At 39.8% G+C, this 14,037-nt stretch overlaps 1 protein-coding gene across 13 annotated transcripts in view; it reads left to right on the top strand.

Moving 5' to 3' along the window:
- The window catches only part of GREB1L (GREB1 like retinoic acid receptor coactivator), a 144,585-nt gene that overhangs the window by 96,668 nt on the left and 33,880 nt on the right, over positions 1 to 14,037 (top strand). For all 13 annotated transcript variants that reach the window (XM_055704268.1, XM_055704267.1, XM_055704266.1 and 10 more), the window contains 7 exons: positions 1,147 to 1,284; positions 1,641 to 1,760; positions 3,479 to 3,616; positions 5,385 to 5,570; positions 11,515 to 11,841; positions 12,695 to 12,823; positions 13,464 to 13,598. In XM_055704268.1, the coding sequence (XP_055560243.1) occupies positions 1,147 to 1,284; positions 1,641 to 1,760; positions 3,479 to 3,616; positions 5,385 to 5,570; positions 11,515 to 11,841; positions 12,695 to 12,823; positions 13,464 to 13,598 (1,173 nt within the window). The remainder of the gene's footprint in view (positions 1 to 1,146; positions 1,285 to 1,640; positions 1,761 to 3,478; positions 3,617 to 5,384; positions 5,571 to 11,514; positions 11,842 to 12,694; positions 12,824 to 13,463; positions 13,599 to 14,037) is intronic.

Genomic DNA, 14,037 nt, shown 5'->3' with positions numbered 1-14,037 from the left:
AGAGAACTTATCTTGCACTGAAATTCCTTCCCACCATTTCAATGACTTCTCTAACTGACCCACATCTACTATATCTGTGCACATCAAATTGTTGACTCTGAGTACAAATGAGGTACGATGGCCAGGTTATGTTGCTCAACTTCTGCTAATTGGCAACCTGAGAACCTTGTGCCTGAATTTATTTGGATGACTGCAGCTGACGAGTTCCATGTTGCATTTTTTAAAGCCAAATACCCACATCTCAAATGCTTTCTGTTGCAGCTGACCTCAGCAAGCTACTGCACCATCTCCTGCTGTTGCTCCTGCAATATGTTCCTGGGAGCTCAGTCCTTGTGGAACTGGCAGATAACAGCAAGAGGCTGTTAGTTCCCATTGGGCTCCATGTCTGCTCTGTGCAGTTTGTGCCTTTTGGGTTTTGGGGTTGTTTTTTTCCCCTGAAATAATTAGGCTCTGAAAAAGAAAAAGGAGGAGCTCAGAAGCGTATGGATAACTTCTTGTGATCCTCCATTGTTGTTGCTTCATTTTGTGATCTCAATACAGTGGGTCCTGCCAGTGTGCCAGGCTTCCTGGGACTGAAGGGTCGTCTCAGGCAGACGTAGCAAAATTAGGCATGGTTTGCCTCAGTAATATTTAGATCATGTATACTTTATAGCAAACTGCCCTGTCTTCCCTGCCCAGTCTCCTTTGCTAAGGCTTTAGATGAGAGCTCTATAGTGAATTACTGTGTATGACACATGGATGACCTGGGGGGGAAAATATACATATGCACCAAAGTTGCTTAGAAATCTTTACAAACTGAATTAATGTGCATTTTTTAAAAAATCTTCATTGTAAAAAAAAAAGTGTCACAAACTTCCCAATAATTTTTTTTGCGTGTGTAATTTTCTGTTTTAATTTGGTGGGGTTTGTTTTGGATTTTCTCTTCCACCTATCCTTCCCACTCTGAAATCTGGAGACCCCATTTCAAGGTTAGGATTTTGCAGCCTGTGCCCAAATTATTCTCTGCCAAGTAGATCTCATGCTTTCCCTGGAGTATGTCCGTGTCACTAAACTTGCCCTGTTCTTTTATGTCTACATGTGGCTGTATTATTTTGCTTGTTTGTTTTCAAGATTGTCTCAAGCCACACTGTATTTTATTATACATAGCTCCTCTTTCACTGCGTGCCACTGATGTTGCTAATGGAAATGCTAATGGAGGAAGAAATAATGCATTGAGTTCTACAGTCTCTCGGCCAATGCCTCACTTAACATCTCCAAGTCCTGGCTGTGCAGCTGGAGACCAAGGTAAAGAAAACCTCTCTGTTCTTTTATTTTAAGCTGCACTGGCTGTTGAGCCTGAAATTCGTTATTTTGTTCTTCTTCCCATCATAGCAGTTTCTACAATTCAGTCTTTGCAGATCCGTTTGGGTTTTGGCGTGACCATTAATGATAATGCTGTGCTTCTACTTAAAATAGTAAATACTTAACACAGGTAAAAACATTTTTCACATCATAGTCTGGCTTCATGTAAATCTAGGTGGAAACCTGTGGTGCTCTGTGGCATGATACCAGCTCAACACCAATGTGAAATGGAAATATGGGCTGGAATCTGGTCATTCAGGAGGATGTGGTTTAGAATTAGTTTTTGCTTTCGTCCTCAGCATCAATGTCCAGTTCCGGACCACCAAAGAAACGTCACCGGGGATGGCCTTCTGGGTCCACAGTCCCTCCTCCTGGTTTAGTGGTACCTGTTCCTACAGTTCGGCCTTCGGCAAGAACAGGTAAACCTTTGATAATACAGAGTCGTTATTTGTAAAAATCTGTACTCAGCCAGACCAGTAGCCCTGTGCTGCTTCTCTTAAGTGTTGCACGGATAACTGAGCTTGTTGAAGTAGTTAGGGACACCATGAAGAGTTTTTCAGATGCCCCAGAAAAGCATACGTGATTGCCTGGTCCTTGTTACCATAATCTAAGATGGGGCACAGGGAAGGTGAAAGCAAGCAAGGAAAGAAAGATGCAAATAATATTAACAAAAAGCCAAAGCTATTTAAGTCCCCCAAATAGAACTCGGTTCTCAAATTGTGTAGGCGTATGGATATATGAAAATACTTCAAGGATTTTGATTAGCCTTCACCTTTAATGTTGTGTCTCAGTCTGCCATCGCATGCTACAGAAACCCGTGCACTCCACTCCTGCACAGGAAAAATGGCTTTATATACTTTTGTCCCCTAACAAAGAGCACTGATGTCCACTGAGGTCATCACCATAAAAGTATAAATGTTTGTGAGACCAAATGTTTGTGTGGAAAAACTGTAGGAGGGATATGTGACATCACAGTATGAAATAGGATTAATTATGAGTATGTGTGAATACCTCTTTATACATAACATATAGGTACCTCTTTATACACAACTATTAATAAAACTGTTCACTATTTGAGCATTTTAAGTTGTAGGTTTCAGCATACTTTGTAAAGGGGAATAAACAATTACTTATTCCTGTCTTGGTAGAGTAAGAGAATAAACATACAAAGAAGAAAAAAAGCCATTTGTCAACATGCACGATTTATTTTTAACTCTGCTTTGGAGGGCTTGGTTTTAAGATACTTTGGAATTACTTTTCAGAGAGATTCATCATAGGAAGAAGGGTTACATGGTAGCATAGGCCTACCTATTTGAGCACCTCAAATCAATCACAACTTTTGTAGGTTTCTAGCTTCAGAGACCTGCTGAAGATACGTGATACGAGGCAATCTCCCCCTTCGTGTTGTCTCCAGCAATCTACTACCTCCACCATGTACTCCATTTTCCACAAGTAGTTTGTAGTATTTTTTTCCTGCTGAATAAACAGTTTCTACTGCTAAAACAAATGCATTCATTTATGCTGCCTTTGATGCTTTTCTGTCGATGGCAGTTTGAAAAATCTGTTACAAACCACCAAATGAAGCTTGAGAAACTTCTGAAGCAGACCTCACACTGAAACCTCATTACAGATTAGAAAAATCTTGTTCTTGGTTTCTTTTTACTTGTGAATGCTGCTGCTGCTCTTTCATGAGTAAAGCTCAATTTTTATCCTTGTAGCAACTATCTAAGGACAGCTTTGAGATTTTGGCTTGTTTTTATTCTCTACATGTATTCTAGGTCAGAAGTCAGAGCAGTCTCTTCCCTTTGAGAGGCAGTATGGAGAGGTAGCCTCCATCTTAGAGGTGGCCTTTTGGCTTAGTACTTGGCTTTGTTTAAAGATGCATATTCAAACCTGTGTTTTCCTCTCTCATTCCCACCAACAATACAGTGGTCAGAAAAAGTTTTTTTTGGGGGGTGGGGCTACAGGAGGTTATAGGCTCTTAATTTAAATTACTTAAAACTAGCAGGAAATGCAGAGATCTTTTGAATTTTATTACAGTTAGTGATCTGCAGTAATTTTTTTTTATTTGTTCATACGGCCAAATCACAGTATGAGCCTTTCAGTAATGGAAGCTTCTCTTTTCTTTACTTTATAGAGCCTCTTTTGTCAGTCCCAGTTCCTCAATCCATGTTAACTGGAATTTTACAGCCTCAACCCATCCCAGCAGGGGAGACTGTAATAGTTCCTGAAAACCTGCTGAATAACTCGGGAGTCAGACCAGTGATTCTGATAGGTAAGTCTTACACTGGGAAATCAAATGCATGTGTTTTGAACAAACACAGGCTCCCCTAGGAGAGAGTTTTTTGATTTCTTTCTGTTGGTTCTGGCATTCAGTACAATATGAAGGCAGTTTGTCATGGATAGTTTCCTTTAGTTGCTCAACACGTAAAATTGGAAGTTAGGCGATTTCTTGAGGACCCGATGTGCAAACGGATCACAACTAGGTCATATTCGTACAAAACCTCTGACCAAATTGAAGTTTTGTACAAATAAGATTTTTTTCTTTAAATCCAAGAACAGAAATATTTCCATGTAATGAAAATAGCTTTTCAGTGTAAACAAGAAACAAGCAAATACTTCCTGCAGCATTTCAAGTCCAGATCTTGAAGCCCAGGGATTCTGCATGAGAACCAGAAAATCTATTTGAACTGATTAATAGGAAGTAAATCATACTTGCTTTTTGTCTTTTATAGTCCATACTTCTGCTAAGCAACTGAGATAACAGATCAGGCTTTTAAAATCCTTTAGCTGTATGAAGGACACGGTTAACCTTTGGAAGGACATGACTTTTATTTTAAAAAGTATGATTCATAATGTGAATATCCTTTTCAATCTGAGCTATTTGGGCATACTATATAACAAAAGATGTGTCACCTAGGACTGCCAAAATTTTGATGAGCAATTTTTTGATTCTTTTCTTAGCCCAGCATAGTACAGGTGATTGTATAAAGTAGCGTCAATGTTAAAAGAACATGCTTTTCAATACAATCCATGGAATAATTTGTCATTCCTGAAGAAATGGAGTAGTTCTCGAAGTCCTCACTTGCACAGATAATCCTAATACGCAAAGTTCCCAGAGAATTAACAGGGCCATCTACACTAGTAAATCTGTCAAGGATAGGGTTACGCTTTTGGTTTCTTTTGCTTAATGTTGTTTTCTGGAAGTCTATTCTAAAGCTTTAGCATGGTACTCTTCACAGTTTTCAGAGAAACACTTCTTTATTAAAGATGAGGGTGCCTATGGTCATCAGCTTAAGTGCAAATTGAATGCAGCCCTTAGGCTCTTGGAGCCAGTGAAGTCCTCAGTTAGGCTAAATGTTAGTGGCCCTGAGAAACAGCCTCCTATTAATAGTACAGAACCAGATGTACCCAAATGGATGGGTTTGGCAAAATCTATGTGGAATTTTTTTAAAAATGGAAACATTCTCAAGGAAAAGAGGAGTTAGCCTGTGGTCATGTGCTTTACCTTACAGAACAACACGTTTGTTTAGTTGTTGATGTTTATTTAACCTCTTCATGAAAACAGAATGGAAATGTGGCAAAAAAGTTACATCAATCACAGCAGTACCACAGTGGCTAAATCAATGCTAACGTGACTTATGCTGCTTTTATAATGTTAAGATCAATGTACTTTTACTTCCATTGATTTTTCTTTTTGTACACTGTATAATGGAGAATCTGTATTTAAAGGTCAGGGGGAAGACCCAGATAGATAATATCCTCATCTGTATTTGGGTAGCAATGATTATTATCCTGCTGGTATGCAGTTATTGTTAGTTTTTGCAGATCTAAGTGATCATTTGTTGTAAAATACAGCAAAGGATCACTATCCCATCTCATTTATTTTGTAAGCAATTATAAAGCCAAGAATAGTCACTGATGAAGTATCTTTTGCAAGATAACATCAAGGAGAAATTTGGAAATGTAAACTTTGTGCAAGATTTCATGTAGTGCAATATTTTGTGAATTGCTGGGGTTTTTTTTTCTTTCTTTTATCAAAGGTTATGGCACTTTACCTTATTTCTATGGAAATGTTGGTGATATTGTTGTAAGTCCCTTGCTGGTGAATTGCTACAAGATTCCACAGCTGGAAAACAAGGATTTGGATCTCTTGGGTTTGACGAGCAGTCAGCTGCTAAGTGTGGAGAATATGATACTTTTAACTATTCAGTATCTTGTCCAACTAGGTAAGCAATTTGTCATAATCATTTTCTCCTTACGTCTGTTCCACAGCCAATCTTCTGTTTTTGTGCCTGGAAGAGGAAAGTGGCTCCATCTAGTGTGTGTGACTTTGCTACTTTGTTCATCAGACAAGAAGTGAAGTGAATTTAAAGGCCATACTGCTTTTGCTCTCCATATGGGGATTGACCAGGTCACCTTTGTGAAATGGATTTGCAATGCAGATAACTCATTTGCTTAGGGTATCAAACCATCAGTTATCACAGCTCTTTCTAAGGACACTCAGTCTGTTTTATTCAGTTTTGTAACAAATGCTGGCAGATGTGTGATGGTCATCATTGTTTTGGTGACAGCACCGTTTACATGAAAACCACATTTGTTATTCAGACTAAGGCAAGTGATTCAGTGAGTATCTCATTCTTGTCAATGTTTCTGGAATGGACTCTTTGCAAGTTTGAGAGCAAACTGGCAAACCACGTTTTCTTTCTCTTATTGCAGGTCCAGACATTTTTCCCTACCTTAGAGTAAAAAGCAGTAGTGTTAACAGTAAGGTTTTGGAAGTTAGACAATAATACAGGATAGTGTTGAGAGACTTCTCACAGCAGTCTCAGTCTTCTGTATTTGAAAAGATGCTGCTTATCATAGAGGAGTGAAATGACTTTTGTGAAGAGCACATTGCTTTTCCTGTATTTGGTTTCCTCTAGGGCATCTGTAATAATGATATGAAATGTGCAAATGTTTCTAACTGGTGATAACCCTATTATGTGGGGACCAAATGTGCTCTGTGCAGATTTCACCCATGGGTTCATATGCTTTACTCTTCTCCCTTGATGTTACAGACAGGAAGGAGGCCATCTTCTGCATTGTAATACTCTCCAAGTGGCCTGTTTGCTTTATTTTAACATTCCCTGCCTCAATAGTCCATTGGATGCCATGTTAGAACTGACAGAGGGTTTCTTTATTTTTCACAGGTTGAATGTTTCCTGTTGCCCTTCTCTCAGTGGGCTTACATTTATTTGAGGTTTTAATCTAAATTGAAAAGTTTATGGTCTGTATATTAAAACCAGCTGCTTCACACAGTGCTGGATTGGCAGAGGTAGTTTGCATATTTCCTTCAGAGAAACATGTAACCTTCTGATACAGCATTTCCAATAAAAAATAAAATATTTATTGAAACCTATCAAGTCAGTGAATCACACTCCATAAGCAAATCCAACCTTAGACAGATGCAGCAAGTCAATACATGCTGCAGACTAGAGGAGGCTTCATGTAAATCTTGTGGAGCTGAGTTGACCTGCACCTAATAAGCACTATATCTTCTGCATAAAGCAGTTCCCAATATTAGAGGTGTTTAGTTTGGCTCTTGTTCTCGCTGTGCAATACTGAATAGTTTTCGTTTTGGCTTTATATGGAGATGGGTGCCAGCACCGTAAGATGAAAAAGCTTAATGAGGAGAAAAATAAAAACATTCTGCAGAGCATGGGGATCAAAACATGTCGCTCGTTTGAATATTGTTGCAAACAAAACTGTTGGGATTGTGACAGTTGCACTGAACTGTAGCCTTTATCCCATTTTGTAAAATCAAAGCAGATCAAAGATGATCGGAGGGCAGCCAGCTTCAAAAGTATTTGACGAGGAGAAGAGAAAAATACACACATAGATTTAACAGTTTATTCATGTCAGCCTCTTTATCTAATGAGAAAGTAGGACTAAAATGTTATTCTTTTTTATGGAGTATATTGTGAAAGAGTGAGATAAAGGCAAAGATAAAACAGCAGAGAGAAGATGAAATAGATACTGAGTGGCCTAATTTTTTCAGATCTCAGTACTTGTACAAAATATGTTTGCAGATAACTGTGATCACAGATCTTAAGAATATTATTTATGAAAGTGCTCCTTTTTTGAAAAAAGATCTTAGAATTCCTTTCAGTTTCTCTAAGATTATGAAAACATTAATAATTATAGAATAATGCTGTTGTGTTTTCAGAAATCAGCTGAACAATCTCACAATGGTATTAGAAATCAAAGCAAACAAAATAAGTGCATTTCTGATTATTTCATTTTAAATATGCTTTGAAGACTATACACAGTTAAAGCTGTGATGGCGAGTCATAGCAGTGCTGTAAATAAATTCCACTGACTGTGATAAAGGAATAAATAACAATAGATCAAGAGGTGCATTTGATTTCAGTGGTTTTTTTACAGTCTATCTCCTGTACTCATTCAGATTTCATATTTGTTATCCTTGTCAGCATTCATACTGAAGTTTTCTCAAGCTTTGTTTTTGTACTTCAGAGTGCCCCTATTTGCAGTATGGTTACATCCTATCATTTGTAATTATCTGCTTTTTATTGTTGCGCTACTGTTTCTGCAAACACAATCTCATCCTATGAAGTACTAAGGTCTGTGTTTTGGTCTTTCAGCTGGAGGAGATTTCTGGCCATTCTGTTAACTACCTGTTTGGAATAACAAAATCATTCTCCCTTCTCTCTTGTGCTACATTCGAATCATGCATATGCCATGACACCCAGAGGTGTTTTGTAGCTTCAGTATCTAAATGCATATCCAGATTCAAGGTGGGAACATGCCGCTGTCTTCAGTGGAAGGGCTATTCAATCAAAGCAAGAGGTTATTCCAGCAATTCTCCTGGTCTTAGATGGTCAGAGGAGTAGTTTTCTGTGGGATGCATTGTGAAGTGTCTATCCAGAAATGGATGGCATTTGAATATGTTATTTTAAACTTGTTTAAACATACTTGTTTATGTCGGAAAAGACCTTTAGGATTATTGAGTCCAACCATAAACCTAACACTGCCAAGTCTACTGCTAAACCATGTCCCTAAGTGCCACATTTACACATCTTTTAAATACCTTCAGGGATAGTGATCCCCCACCTTCCTGGGCAGCCTGTTCCAATGCATGGCCACCATTTTGGTGAAGAAATTTTTCCTAATATTCAATCTAAACCTCCCCTGGCACAACTTAAGGCCATTTCTTCTTGTTCTGTCACTTTTTACTTAGGAAAAGAGACTGATGCCTACCTGCCCACAGCCTCCTGTCAGGGAGTCGTAGAGAGCAATAAAGTCCCCCCTAAGTCTCCTCGTCCCCAGGCTGAACAACCCCAGTTCCCTCAGCCGCTCCTTGTAAGACTTGTGCTCCAGACCCTTCACCAGCCCCGTTGCCCGTCTCTGGACACGCTCCAGCACCTCAATGTCCCTCTCGTAGTGAGGGGCCCCAAACCGAACCCAGCATTCGAGGTGCGGCATAACCAATGCCAAGCACAGGGGGACAATCACCCTTGTCCTGCTGGCCACACTGTCTCTAATACAAGCCAGGACGCTGATGGCCACCTTGGCCCCCTGGGCACACTGCTGGCTCATGTCCAGCTGGCTGGTGACCAGCACCCCCAGGCCCTTTCCCACCAGGCGCTTCCCAGCCGCTCTGCCCCAGCCTGTAGCGCTGCGTGGGGCTGGTGTGACCCAGGGGCAGGGCCCGGCACTGGGCCTGGCTGCACCTCAAACAGTTGGCCTTGTCCCATCGGTCCAGCCTGTCCAGACCCCTCTGCAGAGCCTGCCTGCCCTCCGGCAGGTCAACCCTCCCCCACAACTTGGTGTCACCTGCAAACTTACTGAGGGGGCACTCGATCCCCTTGTCCGGATCATCGATAAAGATACTAAACAGCACTGGCCCCAGCACTGAGCCCTGGGGAACACCACTTGTGACCAGTCCCCGGCTGGATGTGACTCCATTCACCACCAGCTGGGCTCGGCCAGCCAGCCGGCTTTTAACCCAGCACAGAGTACACCTGCCCAAGCCATGGGCACCCAGTTTCTCCAGGAGGATGCTGTGGGAGATGGTGTCAAGGGCTTTACTAAGGTCCAGGGAGACACATCCACAGCCTTTCCCTCATCCGCTAGGTGGGTCATCTTGTCATAGAAGGAGATCAGGTTCATCAAGCAGGACCTGCCTTTCATAACCCCACGCTGGCTGGGCCTGATCCCCCAGTTGTCCTGTATGTGCAGCATGATGGTGCTCAAGATGACCTGCTCCATAACCTGCCCTGGCACCAAGGTCACTGTAGGTGCTTTTGGAAGCACAACTATTTTAATAAGGCCTTTTTCAGATATTAATATATTATGGTATTATTTGTTTTGCGATTTTATTTTCTGAAATAAAGATGAGCCTTTGCGTACTCATTTCTGTGGAGAAGCTTCCAAATATTCCCTTTTAACCTTGACAGGTTCCTTTATATGTACTTATGAAACTGTTCATAATCAAAATAATTATCTATAATTTTGTCTTCCATCTCATCTGATATTAGTTCCACTATTTGTCTGGACAGATGTGAAGACAGACTGTCATGAGCCAAATGTAGTGTTAAACACTTCACTAATTTCAAAATATGTTCTTTTCGGTGCCTCTCTGATAACTACTTTTTAATGTTTTTCTTTTATAAATCATCTGAATGAAATTTTGTGTGTTCTCACACAGAAATCTTTCCATTTGAAAAATTATTTTCATTTTCTTGGATTCACGATGATCCGTGTGTCTGGAGCCTGTCTTTTAAGTACCTCCCTTAATCAGCTTGCTTTTATATCTTTCACTGTATAACATCTTTTTTGTTGTGGTTGATGTGTTGCACATATACTTCATTTATGCAGAGGAAGATTTATTTCTCTGTCAATAAATGTCTATTTTTTTTGTGTTTCAAGATCTTCAAAGACCTAGAATGTGTGATGCTTTCTTAGAAAAGAAAATATATTTCCAAAAGAGAGAATTATTCCCATGCTGTGTTAAATTAGACTCATCAGAACTTTTCAGCTTGCATAAAAAATTAAAACAGCCTTGCATTTACAAGGCTATAGCTGTCCTACCATACTATGGCAATTGGGTGGTGACATTCTCATGTTATTTCTCAGAAAGGCAAAATGACAACAGGTGGCAGTTTTTACAGATTACGTACCATCTGTTATTTGGCCAGTCCCTGCCCTGCTTCTAATACAACCTTTCTGTTCCCTTTTTTTCACTGCTCTTGTTGCTTGTTGTCTTTGGTTCTAAAGGAAAACACAAAACCAAACCCAGCATTTCACATATCTCTGGTATTTAAGTCCCCCCCTTTTTGTCATAGAAAAGCAAGCTGCTGAAGCGTGAAGCCATCTCCTTTGGCACTGACATGAGATCTTGGCAATTTAAGTTATGGTTGCTTTTTACTCTGCATTCGTAAATATTTTTTATCTGTTCCTGAGTATCTTTGACAATGAGACAAATCTTACTGAGAAAAATGTTAATTGAAGCTGAGTTGGGGGACTGATGCTAAGATGATAACTTACATTTCCGTTTTTCAATTCAAGTTCACAATACTTCAAATTCAAAGTTTACAGATGTAAAGTTGCATATACCTCTTTATGTTAGAAGTTTGAAGATTTGCTAAATTAACTAAAGTAAAGAAGAGGTTAAACATGTTTATTTACATCAATGCTTAGTTTACTAGTATGCATGATGAGAAAAAGCAAACAAAAAACACTTAGGCTTTGTCATGCTGCGATTAGTGCTGTGAGGATAAGTGTTTGGATTTTCTTCTGTAAAAAATATGGAGGCTACATGATTAATCCTTCTGTTCCAGGCAAAATGCACATATTTTCCCACTCCCTTGTTTGTCCCACTGGTTTGTGAAGGTAGAAAAACCAGGAGTGAAATGGAATACCTCATTGTTTAAAAAAAAAAAAAAAAGTCAACAAAAAAAAGAGGTGGGGAGATGGTGGGCAAGGGAGGATTCTAGATGAAAAACCAAGAATAAGCGATGTGGGTAGATACCCACTGAGTAGAGAGTGGGTTTTGTAAATATAAAAAATATGGTGGAGAAGCTTGTCAGATCAAGACAGACGTGATTATTCCTGGTTCAATAACATTTTGATAAGAGATACTGTTCTTTTGTTTGTTTGTTTTCAATGTAGGTCCTGACCAGATACCTCTGAGGGAAGAATTTGAGCAGATCATGTTGAAAGCTATGCAGGAGTTCACTCTGAGAGAGCGATCCTTGCAAATGAGTGCACAGTGTGTCTCTGTGTCACCAGGTCAACTCCCATGGCTTGCTAGGTTAATCGCTAGTGTGTCCCGGGACCTTGTGCATGTGGTCGTTACCCAGAATTCACTGGCAGAGGGCATCTCAGAGACCTTGAGGTCTCTCAATGAAATGAAACATCAGCAAAAGCTACCAGATTATGTCGTTGCCATTTGTACATCAAAGATAAGAGGAAATGAATTCTGTGTAGTAGTCCTAGGTGAGTAATTTGCAGTATGCTTCAAATACCAGCGCAGTTTTGTTGAATTAATTTTCTTGAGTCATTCCAGCTTTTTAAACCCCTCTTCTTTTTATTCTCCTTTGTATTGTTACGCTGCAATGTCAGTTTGCTATTCTTCCATCAAGACTTGGAGTACTGATGTCCGTGAGGATCTAGAAAAATAGCTGCCTGCTAGTCATTACTACTCTTTGGGCAGCCTGAGACTTTATTGTTTGTGTGGCTACCTTAGAAAATATCTTGAAGTGAGCCAACGACAAAATATTCAGTTTGTCTTTCTGTTTTGTGTAACAGCTGTGCTATTTCACATGGCAATATTGGATTGACCACAGTCTTCTGCAGACCACTGTAAAACAGAATGTGCTTTGTATTGTTTTTACGATGCTGATTTTGAAATTCCACATTAGTGACTGGTTGTGATGTCTGTGCATGAGTGTGTCTGGGTCAAAGTGAATTTTGACTGGTCGTCTTTCCATTGTAGGCAGATAAATCAATGAAGTCAATTTTTAACTCTTTTTCACACTAGGGATAATTACTTTTCATATTTACCCAGAATCATCCATTCCATCTAAGGTACAAATACTTATTTTGCATATCATTTGTCACCCAAGTGTGCAAAACTATGGGCAACAGCTTGCAAAGAACGTGCTAAACCGATATAACCAATTCTCCCATCACTAGCAAAACAGACTTGAGACTGCTTTTCCAGTCTACTGGATAAAGGCAGGGGAGATCCATGACAAGATTAGCATACCCCACGTCTAGTATGAAAAGATTGTGTTGATAGTACACTGTATTAAAGATTGCTCTTGCTTTTTCCTCCCCTCTTCTCCAGGTCAATATCAATCTAGGGCACTTGCAGAAAGCATGCTTACCACCAGTGAATTTTTGAAAGAAATCAGTTACGAGCTCATCACAGGGAAAGTTAGTTTCCTGGCATCGCATTTCAAAAATACTTCTTTAGGTGAGTGATCCTAAGAAACAGAAGTTCTAGCCAAGACAGAAATTTCTTTAGGGTCGATGTGTCTCCTGTTCAGCAGTTAAAGAGCATATGAATATAGGTCTGCCCTCTCCACTGAGAGGCATTCTTTCCTTCTCTCCATTCACTGTGTGTAAAGGAGTTCTCATCTCCTTCACCTGTGCAGTGCGAGTTACCCTGTGGCAAAACATTTCTAGCACTATTTTGTACTGTGCTGATGTAATGTTTTGTACTGTGTTGATGTAATGTAAAGCTGTGTAATGCTGAATGTGATGGCAGGGCACCCGTAAGTGAACGAGTCTTTTTATGTTTGCGCTTTTAGCACAGGTTTTGGAGGTTGTTTTGTAGTGCGTGTTTCTTTGTAGTGATCAGATTTCAGCACTAGCTGTAAAGGCACAGAGCTGAAATGATTCAGCTGTGGTTTCTTTTTTTGGAATTTATTCAACTGTCAAAGCAGTAACTAAAAGAAAAAAATATTCCCCCCCCCTCACTTCCCTGTATCTCCAGTCCCTTGCCCCTTCGCAGATTCGACATCAGCTGTGTGAGAATGTGAGTGTATGTAAAGTTCTACATCATTTGTCTGAAAAGGCTTCCAGATAATTTGGTGTTGCTAATTCTGATCTAGGTGATGATTTGGACAAACTGCTGGAGAAAATGCTACAGCAGCGAGGGGAAAGTGTCATTATTCCTTTTAATGGAGATGTTAGTGAGTGTGTGTCATCTCAGGAGGCAATTGCCATGGTTTCTACACAAGAACCAGGTATTTTTTTTTACATACAGCTGTGAAATAAGTGAGTAGTTTGTTAAATGTTAAAATGCATGTGCCTCAGAAGAGTCTGAGGGCACAGCTGCCTTCAGCGTGCCAAGCTTCAAATATTAATACTGCCAGCTGAATATAGCAATACAGCAGTCTCTCAGACAGAAAATCTCTGTAGTAACTTTCAGCAACATTTTCCCCCTATGTTTTATAATTCCTAAGCTAAAATTTGTAATCTTCTGTTGTGCACTAGGCAGAGTAGAGAAGGTGTTCCATGGTAATGTTGGAGTGGACTCATCTTGCCTTTCTGCACCTAGAAAAGGAACATAACCTTGGGCTTAAGGCAAAGGGGAACTGTGTTCTCGTTATCATCTCCCCAGGTGTTCTTCTGTTCCTTAACTTTAATATTCCTCACTTTCCACATGTAAAATAGTAATGATAT

The sequence above is a fragment of the Falco cherrug genome, chromosome 3 (genome assembly GCF_023634085.1).
Source record: "Falco cherrug isolate bFalChe1 chromosome 3, bFalChe1.pri, whole genome shotgun sequence".
Classification (NCBI taxonomy): domain Eukaryota; kingdom Metazoa; phylum Chordata; class Aves; order Falconiformes; family Falconidae; genus Falco; species Falco cherrug.
Note: the sequence above shows the minus strand (reverse complement) of the source record. Positions and strands in the feature narration are given on the sequence as shown.